The sequence below is a fragment of the Apteryx mantelli genome, chromosome 3 (assembly GCF_036417845.1).
Source record: "Apteryx mantelli isolate bAptMan1 chromosome 3, bAptMan1.hap1, whole genome shotgun sequence".
Classification (NCBI taxonomy): Eukaryota; Metazoa; Chordata; class Aves; order Apterygiformes; family Apterygidae; genus Apteryx; species Apteryx mantelli.
Window position 1 is genome coordinate 25,799,005 of NC_089980.1, and position 17,661 is coordinate 25,816,665.

General features: G+C 39.1%; 1 protein-coding gene across 2 annotated transcripts in view; it reads right to left on the reverse strand.

Annotated features, from left to right (window-relative positions):
* The window catches only part of CLIP4 (CAP-Gly domain containing linker protein family member 4), a 33,941-nt gene extending 20,902 nt beyond the window's left edge, over positions 1 to 13,039 (reverse strand). Inside the window, exons 1-7 of one of the 2 annotated variants that reach the window (XM_067292966.1) lie at positions 12,965 to 13,039; positions 11,590 to 11,626; positions 9,269 to 9,327; positions 8,538 to 8,684; positions 5,319 to 5,458; positions 4,324 to 4,417; positions 3,251 to 3,412 (exon numbers count right to left, since the gene is read on the reverse strand). In XM_067292966.1, coding sequence (XP_067149067.1) covers positions 3,251 to 3,412; positions 4,324 to 4,417; positions 5,319 to 5,458; positions 8,538 to 8,670 — 529 coding nt within the window. In that variant the 5' untranslated portion in view covers positions 8,671 to 8,684; positions 9,269 to 9,327; positions 11,590 to 11,626; positions 12,965 to 13,039. Of the gene's footprint in view, positions 1 to 3,250; positions 3,413 to 4,323; positions 4,418 to 5,090; positions 5,169 to 5,318; positions 5,459 to 8,537; positions 8,685 to 9,268; positions 9,328 to 11,589; positions 11,627 to 12,964 lie in introns of those variants that run through there. The other variant, XM_013949921.2, reaches the window with a different exon arrangement.
* Positions 13,040 to 17,661: the final 4,622 nt, after the last annotated feature.

Below are 17,661 nucleotides of genomic sequence, written 5' to 3' on the forward strand. Positions count from 1 at the left end.
ATTATAAACTGAATGCAGATGAGAAGTGATTCTGCCTAGAACATCAACCCTTACTCTCTCTGTTTATTCATACCATAAACTAATCCAGAAGATGAGCATCTACTTTCACTCATTTTATAATACTGGTGACTTAACTGCAAAATTGTTGCTTAGCAGAATGCCCCATCTACTGTGGTAAAATTAAAAAGTTAGCAACTGTATACTTGTGTGTAAATTAAAAACATTTCAGATTATATTTATATCATCTATATAAAATAAGATGAATTTTCAACCAGTCCTTTCCCTTTGTGAGCAGGGAGTGGGGCAAGGGGAAACTGATTCTACCTCTGCTTTACACTACCTTTATTACTAATGGCCAAGAATGAAGTAAGTACTGGCAATTTTTAAAATTCCTGTTTTCAAAGAACTACACCAAGAAGGGTCTTGGACTGATGGTTTGGAAAATGCAGTACTGCATTTGACTGAAACAACTTATTATACGTTTCCATTGATTGATACGTTTCCCCCCAAAATATGCTTCAGCTTGCTTGATTTCATATACACACCAAAAGCCTACAAACATTAGCAATAATGTTCAAATTTAAAATACTGGCCAGGAACATAAAACTTTCCACCTCTAGGCTGTACAGTCTCTTAGTATTTTCCAGTCACAGTCTCTGTCCCAAAAAGACACTACACCCCTTCTCACAAAGTGATAAACAAAGTATATTCCTACATCATCAACAGTCTTACAGAGTTATACTGATATAGAAGATATATTTCTACATATATCAACTTCATACATACTGATAAAGACATACTGTGGATCTAAAGAGATCAAAGATAACAAACTTTGGATCAAGTTTTGACAGTCTTAAAATTGCACCAATATGAACACCAATTTAGTAATTCTAAAATTAATTGGCTCATACATGATAAAATACTGCATTCGCATGATGTTATCACTACCTCAGCTACGAATGCAGAAGATCCCTTTATACATAAAATGTCAAAAGACCATTACCAGCTTAAAACTGGGTAGAAGCCATCTAACGGTATACAAGCACTGAAATTTCCATATTCGATAAGGTATTTCAACTGGGTATTTTCTACACATATATATATATATATATATCAACTGGGTATTTTCTACACATGTATGAACTGATTTGCAGAAATATTGATCAATAACTAACATCAGCTACTGAGTCAGCAACAGCTGCACATACTCACTATCCTTTATTTTAAAAAGTCGTTGATGTCTGTAGATTTATTTAAAAAAAAAAAGACTACTGTGACTTCCTCAGACTTGCAAGCTCCATGCTTGGAGTTTTTGAACACTATCGTCTATAGCAATTTTATAGGTCTAAGTTGCATAATACAGGTGACAGAAAGAAACATATAGATGAAACACTAAATTTATTTAGCATCTTAGTCAGGTAATCCATTTAATTGTGTTAAGTGAATAACTACCTCCAAACTATCTGAGGGGAACTTAATATGCAGCAGTAGTTTGTCATTAACAATCCATATGGGTTACAGTCAATGTCTAATAGCACTATGCAACATTTCTCATTCCACAAGGTCCAATGATTTTTATTTTTAAAAACATTAAAAATCTAAGATCAAACTAGCTCTCTATTCTAACAACTGAGGAGTAAAGCTGCATAAAAAAATTTAACTGCAGAACTTCATATAGGAAATAGGCAGTATATCAAAAGGAAAGAACTGTGGTACTAGCTGTCTGATGATGGGTGTCTCTGAATCAGTAAACCACTGGCTCGAAAGTTACATATTCATTAACAACTATTTTTTCTCCAGTTCAGTATGGATCCATCCAAGGTGTATTTGCCTTCTATATATATCCTCCCCACTCTGCAAACTGCCTGATGAAGATTAAGATTATTCTATTGAAGATTATTCTATTAATTCAAACAACCAGATGTTTTAATGCCACACTCAGAGCAAACTATTTTATATATTTTTTGAGATAAAAATAATTATCTGTTCTAGTTACTTATCCAGGAGTTGCCAGCTGGCAAGGCATTTGACCAGATTAGTTTCCTTCAAATTCTGAGCAAATCCCTGCCCTTCCTGGAGGCACTGCACAGGAGAAGATGAGAACAACAAGTGCAAATGAGATCTGAAAGAAGACGTATTCTGCTGGTGCGAGTCATGAAAACCGGACTATTGAAATTTGATGTGGGTTTGCTATTGTGCAATCATATTTTTTCTTCTGTTACCAACCTACAGTTGTTACCTCTTAAGAAAGTGAAGTCAATAGCAGCTTTGTTTAACAATTACCTCCACAATGATTCAAGACATGGTAAGCAAGCCATGTGTACTCCAAAAAACCTATTTTGATAAACAGCAGAATTTCAAACTGTGAATAAAAAACTGCTTTTCAGAGTTTTGAGATCAAGTCTTTAGTTATGGCTAGACAAAAAAGGGCATTAACCATTTTGCAAAATGGCACAAGCAGAAGGATGTTCAGCAGAACAAACAAATAATTGTACAGTTTTAGTATTAAAATGTGCTTACTGGTGTTGATATCCAGCCCAAATTAGGAACAAATGTTTTTCTAATTTTCTGGTTCACCATCATTTCTGTATTTCCATTTGCATTACTGTAAAGACGACTTCAACAACCAACCCTTCATATCATCATTTTCAAAGACATATATGTATTCATTTATGCCAAACACTAAAATCAAGCTGTTCCCTAGACATGACCTTCTATACATTTTGTTTTTAAAAAGTGGATAGGTGAGGTGTGAGAAAAATGACCATGTCAAAATTGCTTCAGCCACCAGTCAGTTATCTGTTGTTGCCAAATCTCCACCTTTCCTTTACCTTTCTCCCTGTATTTCAAATGTACTTCTCAAAGATTAGGTTATCTTAAAAACCCTGAGAATTTACCAGAAAGTTACATCTTCAGTTTTCTGCATCCATTCTCTTATTCCTCAATCAACTACTTAGAATTTACCTGTTTCCCTTCTGCTCTGTCATATGCTTCTCTCTCATTTTGTACAAAGCCTTTGATCTCAGATTCTCAATTTTAAAAAACAGCAATAGAGTCAGTACATTCACCACAAAAATTCAGACTAAGAGAAAATGTACCAATGAAGCTGATGAAAAGAATAAGAAATTAGAAATTATTTATGTACAATGGATAAACAAACCCTGCCCTTAAAGACCACTACACAACAACCTGGGGTCAACAGAAGATCAAAATATAGCCTACTGCATGAAACAAAGGTACCAATGCCTACCTTTTGGCTTTGCATTTTTCAAAATAACACTTATAAGTTCTGGAACATCAAAGTAAGCAGCATAATGCAAAGCATTCATATTTGTCCAGCGGCTGCGTAAACTACTATCAGCACCCAAATCAATAAGCTGCGTGGCAAATTTTACGGCAGTTTCAACATCACCTGCAAAGCAAATTTTGTAAAATATGCATTAAAGATTTATTTAAATGATCTCAAAAAATATGCACATGCTTACATGTCACATATAATGCACTTTAAACCTTAAAGCCTACAGCAAACCAATTACTGTAAGATGTCTCTGCTGTTAGGATTAGGGTACAAAAATCTTTGCCTTTTATCATAAAGAGCTGAAATCACTACTCTATTACATAACATTACCTATTTATCTCTAATGTAAATAGCATGTCACCCATCAAAAACCAGGGATATTAGTACTTGAAACAGGACAAAAAATTCCACAATACTAAAGTTTATTTTAACAGAAGATCTTCCACCACCAGAAGAGCTAACCTCTGCCAGACCTCACTCAGAAACTTAGTTCAAACCCACATTCCCTGTTTAGGATCAGCATAAAAAAAAAGCACAACTGAGAAAAGCAGGGGTCCTCAAGAAGACAGCTGAATGTGCTGTTGTTTCCAGTAGTTATGATCATAATAACGCAAACCTAAATGATTTTTTCCTCTGTTTTCTTCTGATGTGATCAGGGTGAATAAAAAGAATAGGCAGTCACCTAAAGGTTCTAGTTTCGTTGACCTAAGAAAACTGTAGATTGCTCAGTTCACAATTCGTACCTCAGTCTGAAGCAGCCTCTGCTACATTAAATATATATTTTAAGCTAGTAATATTGTTGCAACATTAATACCAGTAACTCATAATTTTTTCCAATTGTAACTCCATGTACTCCTAACTGCCACAATCCTAACACTGCTACACTTCTGTATCTTCCTTTCTGATGTTACCAAAAGAACCAGAACCATGTACTAAAAAAACCTACTGCAAGAAAAAAAAATCTGTAATAGTGGGAGTTACCTCTGTGAATTAACTAGGGTATATGAATTAACATCTTTACTTACCAATACCGTGAGCCCCTGATTTGCAAGTGTAATGCAAGAGAGTCATATCAGTCAGTCCATCTCTGTCATTCACATTGCAACCTCTTTTAATGATCTGTGGTGGGGGAGAACAATCACATTTTAGCTCTGGCATATCTCTGACATAAGTATTATTCAGTAAGTTATTTCAGCTATATTGACACATGGATTTGTTTGAATGGATGCTAACAAAGAAGCCTGCCAGAATACACTGTAACTGCAGAACTGCAGAATACAGTAAATAGCGTTATCTGGATATCATTAACCTGTACTGTTTACAGATTTAAAATCTTCCTTATATTGTTACTTCTAACATACATTTCACATGCTGAAAAGTTAACTGTTTGACTGAACAACAGAAAAAAATAGATTACTTAAGAAGTCTCCCCCCAACTTCTTTGATCTCTCAACCACTTTTTCAAAAAGCCTCCAATTACACTATGGTAGGAAGAATGCTTACCACATCTCTACTTATCTAGAAAAGCCTGTAATCCAGAAGAGGAAAAATAAGAATGTAGGATGGAATCAATAAAAAACTAAGGGTCTTATCAAAACAGGCTGTTGCAAGTCCCAAAAAGATTTCGGGTCCTAACATATTTTGTTACTTGGAACTATTGTTCTTAAGGTCAGGCTTCACTGTAACTTTGTGTATCGGAGTTTTACGATTACTGTTAAGTAGGAAACTGAAATACCAAGATGGAGGGCATCTAAGCAAATAACTGCTTTAAGAAGAAACATTCTGTCTTTACCGCCTATCCAAATGTTCTGAATTTTTGTCAATCTTCTTCATCTTTCCAAATGAAAACTGAAAGTATTTGGAATACAAGATGTTGATCGGTAACTACATGCTAAGAGACAAAAACAGTATCTGCATTTATGATCAGTTCTGCTTTTGAATAAACTGTTTTTTAAAATTGTCACTATTATAATATTTCTTTAACACTGAAAGCTTTCAAGGATCTTCATTTACTCCTCACCTCATTCCCAATAATATCAATGTTCTGCTGGACCTGCGGAACCCACTGCCTTAAGATAGCAAACAGTTCAGAAACTGATGTTTTGGGGTTGAAAAGTATTTCTTGGCATGCTGCATCATTGGGATCAAAGAAGGAAAACTCTGTTAAAAAAAAATAAAGAATCACTGTAAGTGCAAACATGCTCTAAGAATACATCTAATTTTCAAACTCAGATGCAAAGAATAGGAGAGAGATTCACTTTACTACTGATCAGACTGGAAATTTAGGAACTCTGATTAATTCAGAAAAGTCTTTCTTTAACATCTGGTCTTTTTTTCCCCTCTTACATTACAGTCTTACTTACACTTTGGAAAAAGCTTTGTATCAGCAACCAGTATAACAGTACTGCAAGGCTGATTTAAAGCTTAGGCAAGAACCAATAGAGATGTGCAATGATTATGCTAAAAAAGGTTTACTCTTGCTTCAAGCTAGCCACAGATTGCTGATTCTAAGGTGTTCCCAAGCGAAAACAAGCCTCTTGAAATCTCAATCGAGTGATGAAATGTGCACATGATATCTCCGTATGCTACAGACCAGGCATTTTCCCTCTTTTTCAATCCCAATTTTCATAAAACATATCAAAACATATACAGGAAGGCATTCCATAGCCTGCATTATTTTCAGAAATGTCGTGAATGTATAAAACCCCATGAATGTATAAAATAAAATAAAACCCCGTGAAACTGGTGGTAGCTACAAGTAACAAACACCTTTGAAAATTAAGCCACCAACAACCAAGACCAGAAAGAATTTTAAGACTTTAAGCTTCATCGGGCAACCCAAAGTACAGGTATAAGACACCCTTTATTATTAAAGTGTGACATTTCATATTACTTACATGTGTGTATGTGTACACATACTGTATTTTAAATTTGTTGAATTTCTTCCAACTCCGCAAAATTATATGAAGATGTCTGGATAGCCATGACTATCAGGAAAAGGAATGGAAGCAGAACATACCCTCATCAGCAACTGACTGAATAATGGAAAACACTGAACTTTTACCCACTGCAGCTATCACAGAGCTGCCTTTTAAAAAGGTTTCAAATTAATATATGATGTCAGTTTGCATCAATCATAAACATAAGGCTCTCAGAACAGAGGTACAAGCTGAGTAAAAATAGGGCATCAGACATCTGAAACAGGGGTGGGTGTATGACATGGTATAAACCACCTCTGGATGAATCATCATAACCTTTCCTCAAAAACAGCACACTACACTTTCAGTTTGGATCAAGAAATAAAAGCACATATGGAGCTCACTTCTTGGCTATCTAGAGTTTCTCTAACTGCATTTTCTTGATTCAACAAGAATGAAAAAGGAGGACCTCTTCACTGATATTTAGCATGAATTTTGATTTGCATCTAAATTGTAAAAAAAACAATATATAAAACAAAAATTCATCTCCCTGTATTACACAATGTGGGCTTCTTAACCTAAGTCCCATGCATTGACACAGATCTACTAGTTTATCTACTAATGTTTAACCTCTGCCTGGACCTCAGCTGATTGCATGCTGAAAGCTATGAAGAAAATCCACTATCAGCCAACAAGATTAATGATCTTACATGACATGCATGATTATTATTCTGCCAGGAAGCTTTGTAGCTACTAACCTGAACTTCAAAATACATATCAGAAATCAACTCTACCAGACCTTTACAACCAGCATGTGAGGATAAAAAAAAGAGAATATATTAATAACAACCATAAGCACTTAATAGCTGATCAACTGCAATGTTTGTAAGAGCAAAACAAAGAGATGTTTTAGAAAATCTCTTAAAACAAAAAGTTCCATAAAAAGTATATTTTATCTTTATCTGGAAGAGTTTGGCAGAAGAAGGTTAAACTTCAACAGACGAAATACTCTTGGTCATTCCACCACTAGTTGTCCTCTAGTCTCATGCACAGGTACATACATAACGGTTTTAAAAACACTCTTATAAAGAAGTGACCAGCACACTCCAACTAAGAAATTATAGAGAAATGCAGTTACACACAAGTATAGCTATATAAACTAAGAAATAAAATTACTGTTTCATATGTGACAGCGACTTCTTATAAAAGGAAGTCTTTTTATTCACTGGGTAGACATAGATCAGACAGATATTAGTGATACTGTAGCGATATTTGCAGATATCACAACACAGGAATGTTTAAAGACGGACAAAAGGAAAATTTTTCTAGGGGATAAGAAAGCTGAATGGAATAACTTATGGAAGTACTTAAGGCAGAATAAGACAGAAGGACAGACAAAAAAGCTAGGAGAATAAGGGTAAACTGTATAAAGATGCACATGTACTAAAACTGTATAAAGATGCACGTGTACGTATCACTTGGAACTCTTAAGTTCCCAAACCCATGCTACCTCATCAAATGGGTCTCAGGAGCGCTAAGTCTACCAAAGACAGAACATTATGCTAGGGGTATCTATGTCTTAAAATAGCTGACCATTGTAATCAATGCATTGGGAAAATGGAGGTAGAGAAAGTAATTTTTAAGGGTTTCTAGATACCATTGACATCTTCCACAATGTTCAAAGGCATTATAATTTTAGCAACTTATTGAAATCCTTACCCATAGAGACATTACATACTGTGTTTTAAATACGATTGTAATTTATACATACAAAGACCATTCAAAATTATTTCAAATCACCAATCACCAACACTTGCAACAATTTTCTATTAAAACCTACACCACAGTCCTCACCACCCCAAACACCTAACCTTTAACAGAAATTTTCCCCTATACTGTTTAAACACTGAAAGCACAAAGAGAAACAGCATCTCTATGCTTATAACAGACTTTAAACATAATGTAGATGTTTAACTATATTTGAACTTAATTGTTGCAATTTTACAGAATTTTCTCATAACACAATATGTATTTCTACATTTAGATGTAAACAATCTATAAACATTTGACCACACATACAGAAGAAATAGTAAAAAGGAAAAGATGATAATTAAAAATGTTCACAGTAAGTAAACTGAAAAAAGTGTAGGGAGGGGGGTTCTTCATCTTGAATTTCATTTAAAGACTCATTAGAGAATTCATTCAACAAGCAATAAAATTTGGAATAAATTAAGAGTTTATAGTTTTCCTTTAAAAGTATTATTCAAATTTATTGTCTGTCAAAGTAGCTTCACAGATTCATTGTCTGTTAAAGTACATACCACAGTCTGAAGGCATTGGTGCTGCAGCAACAGAAAAAGTAACAGGTGATTCTGAGCTTGGGAATAAAAACGGATCTCTTTCAGCGAGGGAATCTCCTTCTAAGGAAGGTTCTGGGAGATCCTCTATGGTCATCTTCTAGAAAGCCACTTTAACAGGAGCAAAAAAATGAATAAATAACCTTGTTGGAAATATTGAGGACTAGTTCTACTATGATAAGACATAATGTACAATGAAGTTAAAATTTTTCCTTTAATAAACATACAAAACATGAATACTGTAATACTTTTACAAGCTAGTAAGATGCATTTATTAGTAAAAGCTAGTAGATTGAGTATTGTGTCAAGGTTAACCAACTTCCAGTTTTGACTTCATCACTCATTTTGCATGGTATTAACGGAAAACATGAAATTTCTCCCAGTTTTTCCACTTGGGCAATGAGGAAAACAATAATGCAACAGCTAGAAGGCAGAGTGATGTTTTACAGCTATATGAAAATGTGAAGTACCAAGTACTGTTCCTCATACGCAGCACTTCTTCTTTCCTTCACTGTGAACAAGAACACTCACGCTACCAACTATTGCTTTCTCCTCTTTTCAAACTCTCATCACTTTAATCTTCCCACACAAAGCTGCAAACAATTCATCACTGAGTGATTCATTCTTGAACTCATGATTCTGTATCAGCTCCTTTCCCAACCTCTCCCTTCTGTGTTTTAAAATAGTGTACTCACCACAGTGTTGTAACCTCCACCCTAGTGTTTCCAGCCAACTTTTCAAGCCTTACAGCAACCTAGGAGAGAGAACAAAAATTAAATGGTCCTACAGAATTCTAGTCGCATTTTCTAACAACCAGGCCAAGTTACATTCTAATTTCAGCTCATATGCTAAGATCAGAGGAGAGCTGGCTACCACTTGTATGATAAGATATTTCTGTGACCAAATTCAGTAAGAAACAGAGCAGAATGCTATTCTTAATTAAAATTGACATTACCAAATTACCAGAGACTACACCTTTCAGCTAAAAAACCTAAATTCTGTATCTTGAACTTCCACGATTATATACACCATTCTCAGAGTAAAAGCAGTGCTTCTACTAAACATGTTAAAATTTGTATTCTGGAGATTGCTACGCAGTGCTCTTAACTCAGGAAATTGTTTAGCCAGTCTGCCTGACAGAGAAAAAATTTATGGAGCTTCAAGGCATTTTTGAGTTTAATCCATATACAGTAAGTGAACAGTAAAACAAGAGTAAGTAGAGTCTTTTTTGAGACTTATTTTAATTTGTTTTATATATCATACATGCATAAAGCTATTTTAATGGACTTATTCTAATATTTCCCAAAATAAATTTGCCGCATTATTTTGGAACCTCACACAATCTACATGCTAATAAAAAAAGATATTTTAACAACGGATTAGGGATGTTAATCTTGAAATAAGTAAATAAAAATTTCCTCTCCTTCTACATCATGCGCAGTTCACTGTTCTCAACTTGGAAAACAGATCTAGATGAAAAAGGGTTGTATTTTTCCAAGTAGTTTACTTCCTCAATCCACTGCAGCTGGACTAATGCATGTGCTGGCACAAGAAGGAGGATGTCACTGTGGAAGGACAGGACTATTTCTTCCCACAGCATTAACAAATTACATTGGTTTAGGCATCCTTGGATCCAATACAGCCAATAGGATCACTAATTATTTCAATTATTATTTTCATCCAGTAAGGACAAGTTAGAGTTTACATTTTGAATGACTTTATAATCACCATAAACATGACAGCAATGACTTTCTTTTATCATGGACAGTTTAATAGACTACTAAATCACTAATTTTCTCTCTTTTTTATGGCAACAGTGAAATAAACTTGGTACCATCTGTTACTAGTTCAGAGGCTGCAGGGAAAAATAAAAACCAAAAAACTTTGTAAGACACATGAATCCACAACAGTTTTTCACAGGTAACACACTGGAAACTCTCAACAAATGCTCAAAGAAAGCTAGAACAAATAAGCATGTGTATAGAAGAGATGATAGTTGAATCTGTTAAGTCAGAAAAAATACAAGAAAGGAATTCACAGCGCTTTTTTCACAGCTCTGCTAGTACAACAGTGAAGAAACAAAAGAAACTCAATGAAAAGTAGTCAGAGCTTGCTGAGCAGATGGAAAACAAGAAGATGGGCGATTCATAAGGTGTGATCATGAAAAGTTTTGGGGACTAGAAATCAGCAGGGTATTTGAAAATTAATACAAAAAAGACAGTTGTGGACAGAGTAGCGGACTAAACAGAACAGGATCTGTCCTTTTGCAAGGATCCAGGGCATCTTTTACTTTGTAGGGCCAGAGGGGAGAACGCAATCTGTCATGCAAAGGAAAAGAATTCAACACAAACTAGCAAAGCAGGCAGGGAAACAACCCAGGTTGTTGGGTGGACAACACGAATACCCAAGTGCAATGACAAATATGCCCACCCACCACTGTAAAGAATGGCTACAAATGTTTACACGAGTGCCATTACCTCCTGACCCAAGCTGGTACACCCATACACTGTGAGATTTTAATTCAGATCTAGAAATATATTATCTTATTGTGACACACTACTGAACTACACAATGTCAATGCGACTACATGTTCTGCACCCATGACTACCTCTGGAGATAGCAAGCTCAAATATAAGAACATCGCAACCTGTTAACATGATGCAAGCATACCTGGAAAGGCAAAGGGAAAACCAAAGGCTAAAAACAGTTTCAGAAAAAAGGACAGACAGAAAGACAGAGCGAAAATACAACTGCCTCAGGTACTAATAGTACCTGCAGTATACAGACTTAGAGACATTCCGCTAGGTCTCGTTCCCTATCTTCTGGAATAAGTTCCAGAAGAGTACTGATTTCCCTACAAAACAGATGATGTTAGTAGGATCGGAAGATTAGAAAGACAGTAGAAAACAGTAAGAGAAATTCAATGACAGAAATGACAGAATTTTCCTTTCCACAGTAATGCCAAACCATGGTACCACTAAGTGTAGTATTGTGTTGCAGCAAGTACCATACTTACTATGTGCCAGTCATGCGTTGCTGTAACTGAATGCAGTCTGAAAATGAAAGAAAGAAATATCACTGAAAAAAAAAATTAAGAAAACTTGAAGGAGTCATCAGATGCACAAGCACTCATGTTTGCAAGACTGAAGAACAAGCACAGGTTTCCCAACATCCACACGTTACAGAGAATGTGAATGGTACCTCTACATATTAAAAAATAAAGTTAGCCTTACAATAAGGGATCCAATTTTTTTAATATACTTCAGGTTTTGTAATTTGAAATCTTATCTTAAAACCTAAATATAAAATTTTCCTGCAACTGCTGTAACAAACACTTGCAAAGGTTAACAGAGGTTAAGTAATAAAATACAACTTCACTAGAGCTTTGATGGCAGAACTTGTCACAAATGCAATGTTATTTTTGACAAAAACTTGTATAATGGGCTACCTATGATCTTAAAAACTTCTAAGCAAGAAGGAGAACTAAACACTTCACAGAACAAGACTCTTACATATAAACTGTCTGCTTGTTCTGTAAAATTTGCAGTACAAGAGATGCATCGTGTGAATATAGACACACTCAAGACTGGTTTCTCAGCCAGAGCGTGGAGCCTTCTTGCAAACATAGCGGTGCTTGGAGAAGTTCAAAGTTTAAACGAGTTTTGGTTTCAGAGCTATCACCATTGCCTGTGTTAGTTTAAACTTTCATTCATTTCCTCCTCCAGCAGGAAGAAAAGGCAGCAAAGATACTGTGCAAACACTACTACACACTGGTTCTCAGAATGAAACCCTAGAGGAAGCTCAGCAGGGCAAACGGCCGTGGGGGCTCCCGCAGCCGCAGCCGCCGTTTCCTCCCTCGCCGGGGTCGGGCACACGGTGACATTCCAGTAAGATGAAATTACACCTCGACTCCAAAAGGCTGGCGCGAGCGCATCAGCTACGTCGCTTACGCTATTTTATGTTATACGACGATACACAGAGCAAGATGCAAAATGAGATAAACCAAACCAGCGCGCCAGATTTTATGGGGGAGCAAGAAACAACCCTTTGGGTTCTGAACCTCTCCGTTTAACCTCAACTGCCGAAGAGAAACCCGAGCCCAGCGCAGCCGGGCCGCTGGGGCTCACGGTCGGCGCCAGGACCCGGCCGCGGCCCGCTGCCAGGCGGCTGCCGCCCGCCAGTGCCACCGCCTCGGCCCCGCGCGCCTCGCGACCCTCCCAACGGCCCCAACGGTCTCGCCCAACGGCCGCCCCCCTCCCTGGGCACCGCGGCTGGCACCCCGCCCCCATCGCCGCCCCGGCGGGGGGAGGGGGGAGGAGGCCGCCGGTGCCGCGCCCGCCCCGCCCCCCGGCGGGAGGCGGAGGGGGAGGCGCGGCTGCCGCCGCCGGTACCTGCTCGCCGCGGAGGGCGCGGGCCGGGCCGCTGCCGGGGCCTCCCGCGCCCGCTCCAAGCCGAGGGAGCCCAGCGCGGCACCGCCCCGCCCCCGCGCGGCGCCTGCCCCGCCCCACCCCCCCGCCCGCAGCCTATGGGCTGCCAGCGCGGCCCTGCCGCCCCGCCCCCCGCCCTCGCGGGCCCCGCCCCCCCCCGCGAGCCCCGCTAACGGCTGCCCCGGGGGCGCGACCTCCCCCCCCCAACCGCCGGGGTACGGCGCGAAGGCGGCAAGGAGGCCGAAAGGGCCCTTTCCGCCTCAAAACGCGTTCGAGCCCGTTTCCTTTCCCGCGGGCAAGCAGCAGACTGAATGGCACCCAAATGGCTGTAGGGCTTTTGCCAAAGTTAAGTCAGGATGAGTTAGGTAACTGTAGAGCAGTTACAAAAAAAACAGAGCCGAGGTGAAAGAAGGTGCAAAGCAAGGGCCGTTTGCGGTTGTGCAACTTCAAAAGCACATCGATTCTCTGCTTATTATTAAATGGAACAAAGCCCTGTGCTTCATGTTGCAATAGTAACCATATACTTTCCTTATAGGTGTATATTCATGTCTGGCTTACCTGCTCATTTACTGTGACTCAACTCTTGACTTACTAAACGAGTGCCCCCGTTCGCTTTTTTTCCTTTAGTCTGTAAGTGCTAAAGGTGGTGCATCACTGCAGACAGACGCATGCTGTAACTCAATACACGGGGGAGCCCGCCTGTGCCAGGCTAGGCTTAGCGAGAATTTCCAGCCAGCATTATTAAAAGGTACTGCTATTTAGACTGTATGTTTCTTAAAACGTAGACGGTTCTTTGCAACCCTGTGTGATTACAGATGACATTTTAAAATATACCATCCTTCACGAAGCAGAAGATCCTGTTTCATGCAGAGTGACTGCGAGCCTGTGCTGGAGCAGCATTCACTTGCAGGGTGTGCGGACAGATTATGGCTCTTGTTTTTCCTAGATGGGGATAGGCCTGGGAGCCAGCCAGGATGACTTACAGGACATATCTATCACCCTAATCCTCTGCACCTGCCCGTGTTCACCCAACACAGGGACTGGAGCATTTAACCAGCGCAGCAGTGAGTGGTGCTCAAAAGTGAAGCCAAGGGAAAATGAAAGGCCCCCAAACTGCAGATCAGACCGCTGTGATCTGTGGACAAGGAGGTACAGCCAGGAGGACGATGCGGGCAGAGAGCAGTAAGACATAATGCACTTCTCAGCTGAGGAGTTCAGGTGCCACATAATCCTGAAGGCTTTACACTAAAATGTTCATGCACCAATAGCTGTGTAAAGTGACTTGCTTAAGGTCACGCATCAATCACTGGTAGATTTAAGCACAGAACTCAGAAATCCAGACTTCCCAGTTATTTTAGTAACCAGTCAGAGGAGTGAAAGTAGCAACGTACAAATAGGCTTTTGAGAGGGGTGCTTATCCAGCACTTTAAACCGAGAGAGGATCTCAGTCCAAGCATTGGCAATCTCTAAGCAACCCATGCAGTGGTAAAACCATTTTCATACAGCTTAAGCCGAGGCTATTCAAGGGGAATTTGACTTGGTAAAAGCTAAAACGAGTCCTTCTACATTGTGTTCAATGAGGGTCACCATTAAGTAAATATAACTGATACTGTTTATCAGCTTGTTATTGTTTTTCCTCATATGAATTGTGGAGGGGAGGCAAGATAAATAATGGGAATGACAACTGAAAATTACCACAAATGAAATAGTGGTAAAAGTCAAGAGCTGTAGTGCATTCAAATCCCAGAGACTGGAAAATTGAAAGATGTGGCACATGGAATTGCAGTTTTGATAGTAAACATGATACCAAATGACTGAAGAAAAGCTACTGTAATTTTTCCATTTCTTAGAAGTGTTCCCTATTTCAGAAAAGGGCAGAGAAAAGTTGTAATCCAGGAAAACACAGGCCTGCTACATTCACCTTAAAGGTACCTGAGAAAAAGAGTGTGAAGAAAAGTATAGCTAAAGACAAAGTGGGATGAAGTGCGAGCTTTGTGCTGACAGCTGATACCTGCCTTTTGTGAAATGCTTGATTTTCTGGGCTAAGGAAATGTATTAGAACAGATACCAAATAATAAACTTTAGCGAAATGCCTGAAATGGAAATTACTGGCAGTGTTGGAGCTAGACTAGAATTTAGGAGAACTGCAACATGGGCAAAGTGCAAGCACCAAAGGAAACAGCACTGAGTAGAGTTGAATAGAAAGTACCGGGCTGAGAGGTGTTACTGGTGAAGTCCTGGGGAAATCATTCTTGGAACTAATCTTGTTTCATATTTCCCTTTAATGATTTTGGCACAAAAGCAAGTGCACTGATGAGACAAAAACCGGAAAGAATTGTCATTAAAAAGGAGTGAGCTAATAAGATCAATGAAAGGGCTCATCATATGGTAATGACTAGTGAGGAAGAGAAAGATGCAACTATATTCAACAGCACACACTGAGCATTCATTCCCAATATGATGCAATCACACAAAAAGCAAGCAATTATCAAACAGATATTCGTGTCCACAGGTTCAGCCATCCCCTATGGCCACCCTTCTTCATAGAAAAGTTGTTAAACCAGCACATTCAGAAATGACTAACTAGCATGGTCAAGGAAAGGGACAATCTATTTTAGGGGGTTAAAAGAGCACAGCTTATTTAGTGCAGCAAAATGAAGGCTGAGAGAGAGGATATGGTTGCCATCTGCCATAAACCATGAAGAGTGGTATGTAAATGCAAAGGTAACATTGAATATGAGGATAAAACTGAATATGAATACATTTACGTTAGAAAATAAAAGCAGGCACCTAATAAAGCATCTCAGGTTCTAGAATATCCTCCTGGTTGAAGCAGTAAAGGCAAAAACACAAACATTTCAGCTCAAAATGAATCCAATGACCTAGTGCTGTAGCCACAAGGGATACTAGATACCATTGCCCACCAAACCCCTGCCAGTCCTGAGTTCCACCCCCTTCCCCATGCAATGGAAATTAAATAAGACAAAGCCTTAAAACCTTATTCTGTACCTTTTCACAATATCCTTTTCAGTTTCTTCTGCTTATCAGGATATGAGTCTAAACAAAAGTCCTTTCAGCCTATCCTGTCTGACTCATTCGGTGATGCCATAGGCAGCACAGTTGTTTAGCACCTGGAGAACTGGGATGTCTTGAACAATCGCAGCAGCTCTGAACAAATCAGGAGGAAGATGGGGAAACAATGCTTGTGAACAACAAGTCTTTTTTAAGTAAAATATTATTTCACTTCTTGTTTCTCCTTGGGGCAGAAATAGTATGTTACTAACCCAGTTCCTTCATTTTCACAAACAATTTCAGAGGGAAAGAATCATTTAAATGGCTATGGTGCTGCAACTTCAAGTACAACCACTCTAGAGCAAGGATTAGGATAGCAGAGAGGTTTGAAACTGAGCATGCTTACATACCAATTTCAGTGCAGCTTTGGATTGCCTGGAAGACAGCCAGCGTATTCAAAAGACAACCTATACTCCAGGAGCTACCTGTGGAGCTGGATGTGAAACAGGGAAGCTATGTATCCACCTGCAGTCAGGACATCTCTCTCCTACAGAAAAGGTTACCTGTCCTTGTAACTCACTCCAGGCCTTCCCAGCATTTCCCTAGTTGGACTTTAGTGGAGTGCCTGAAATGGAAATTACTAGCAATGCTGGAGCTAGACTAGAATTTAGGAGAACTGCAATGTGGACTAAGTGCAAGCACAAGGGGAAACGTTGAGTAGAGTTGAATGGAAAGTACCAGGCTGAGAGGGGTTACTGGTGAAGTCCTGGGGAATCATTCTTGGAACTAATCTTGTTTCATATTTCCCTTTAATGATTTTGCATGCCACCCTTCCCTCCCACCTCCAGCATCAGCCAGCACCCTGCAACGTAAATTGTGGTTTCTAGTTTCAGATAGATGTAGGCAAATTTCAGCTCCTCCCCATCCACCACTTTTGGATTCCTGATCCTCAGAGCTCCACAGCCTCAAATCTAGCACTTCGCCAAGATCTGTCCAGCTCCTCTCACTAGCAGCACAGGTAGTGGAAGGAGAAAAAGCCTGGCAGGACTTGTGGCAAGACGGCAGCCCCAGCACACTGTGCTGGTGTGCAACAGGAACAGCAGCTGCCGCTCTCCAGGCCACACACTAGTTGGACATGGTTTACAGAAGCTAGCAGTGTGTACAGCACGGCATGAGACACCCTGCGATAGGAAGCCAAGAGGAATGCTATATTTATTTCAGGTTTCAGGGATTCTCTGAGACACATTAGATAAGGGAACCCATTCCCCTTCTCTGATAGAAACTTGGCTTTTCTCAAAAATGCTCCACAGCTGCAAACCTCCTTTCACTTGTGAGAACTGATGTAACCACTGCCTAGGATAATAGGACTGCTCCCTTTTCATTTTTTAATAATAATTCCGGAAATCTGTAGCTGAAGCTTTCTGCTATTTCACACAATTCTTGATCCTAATTCTTATATTTTGGCCAATCACTGTCATTTTCTGTTTTAACTATTGAAACCAGCAGTGAATGTATTAGCTATGACAGATGGCAGGTTTTAAGTACCCACAGATTTCTTAGCAATGAGAATCGGTGACCAAGTGACCAGAATAAATGTTTCAAAAATGATAAAGGCACACATAAATACATCTCACAAAGCTACTCCTGAC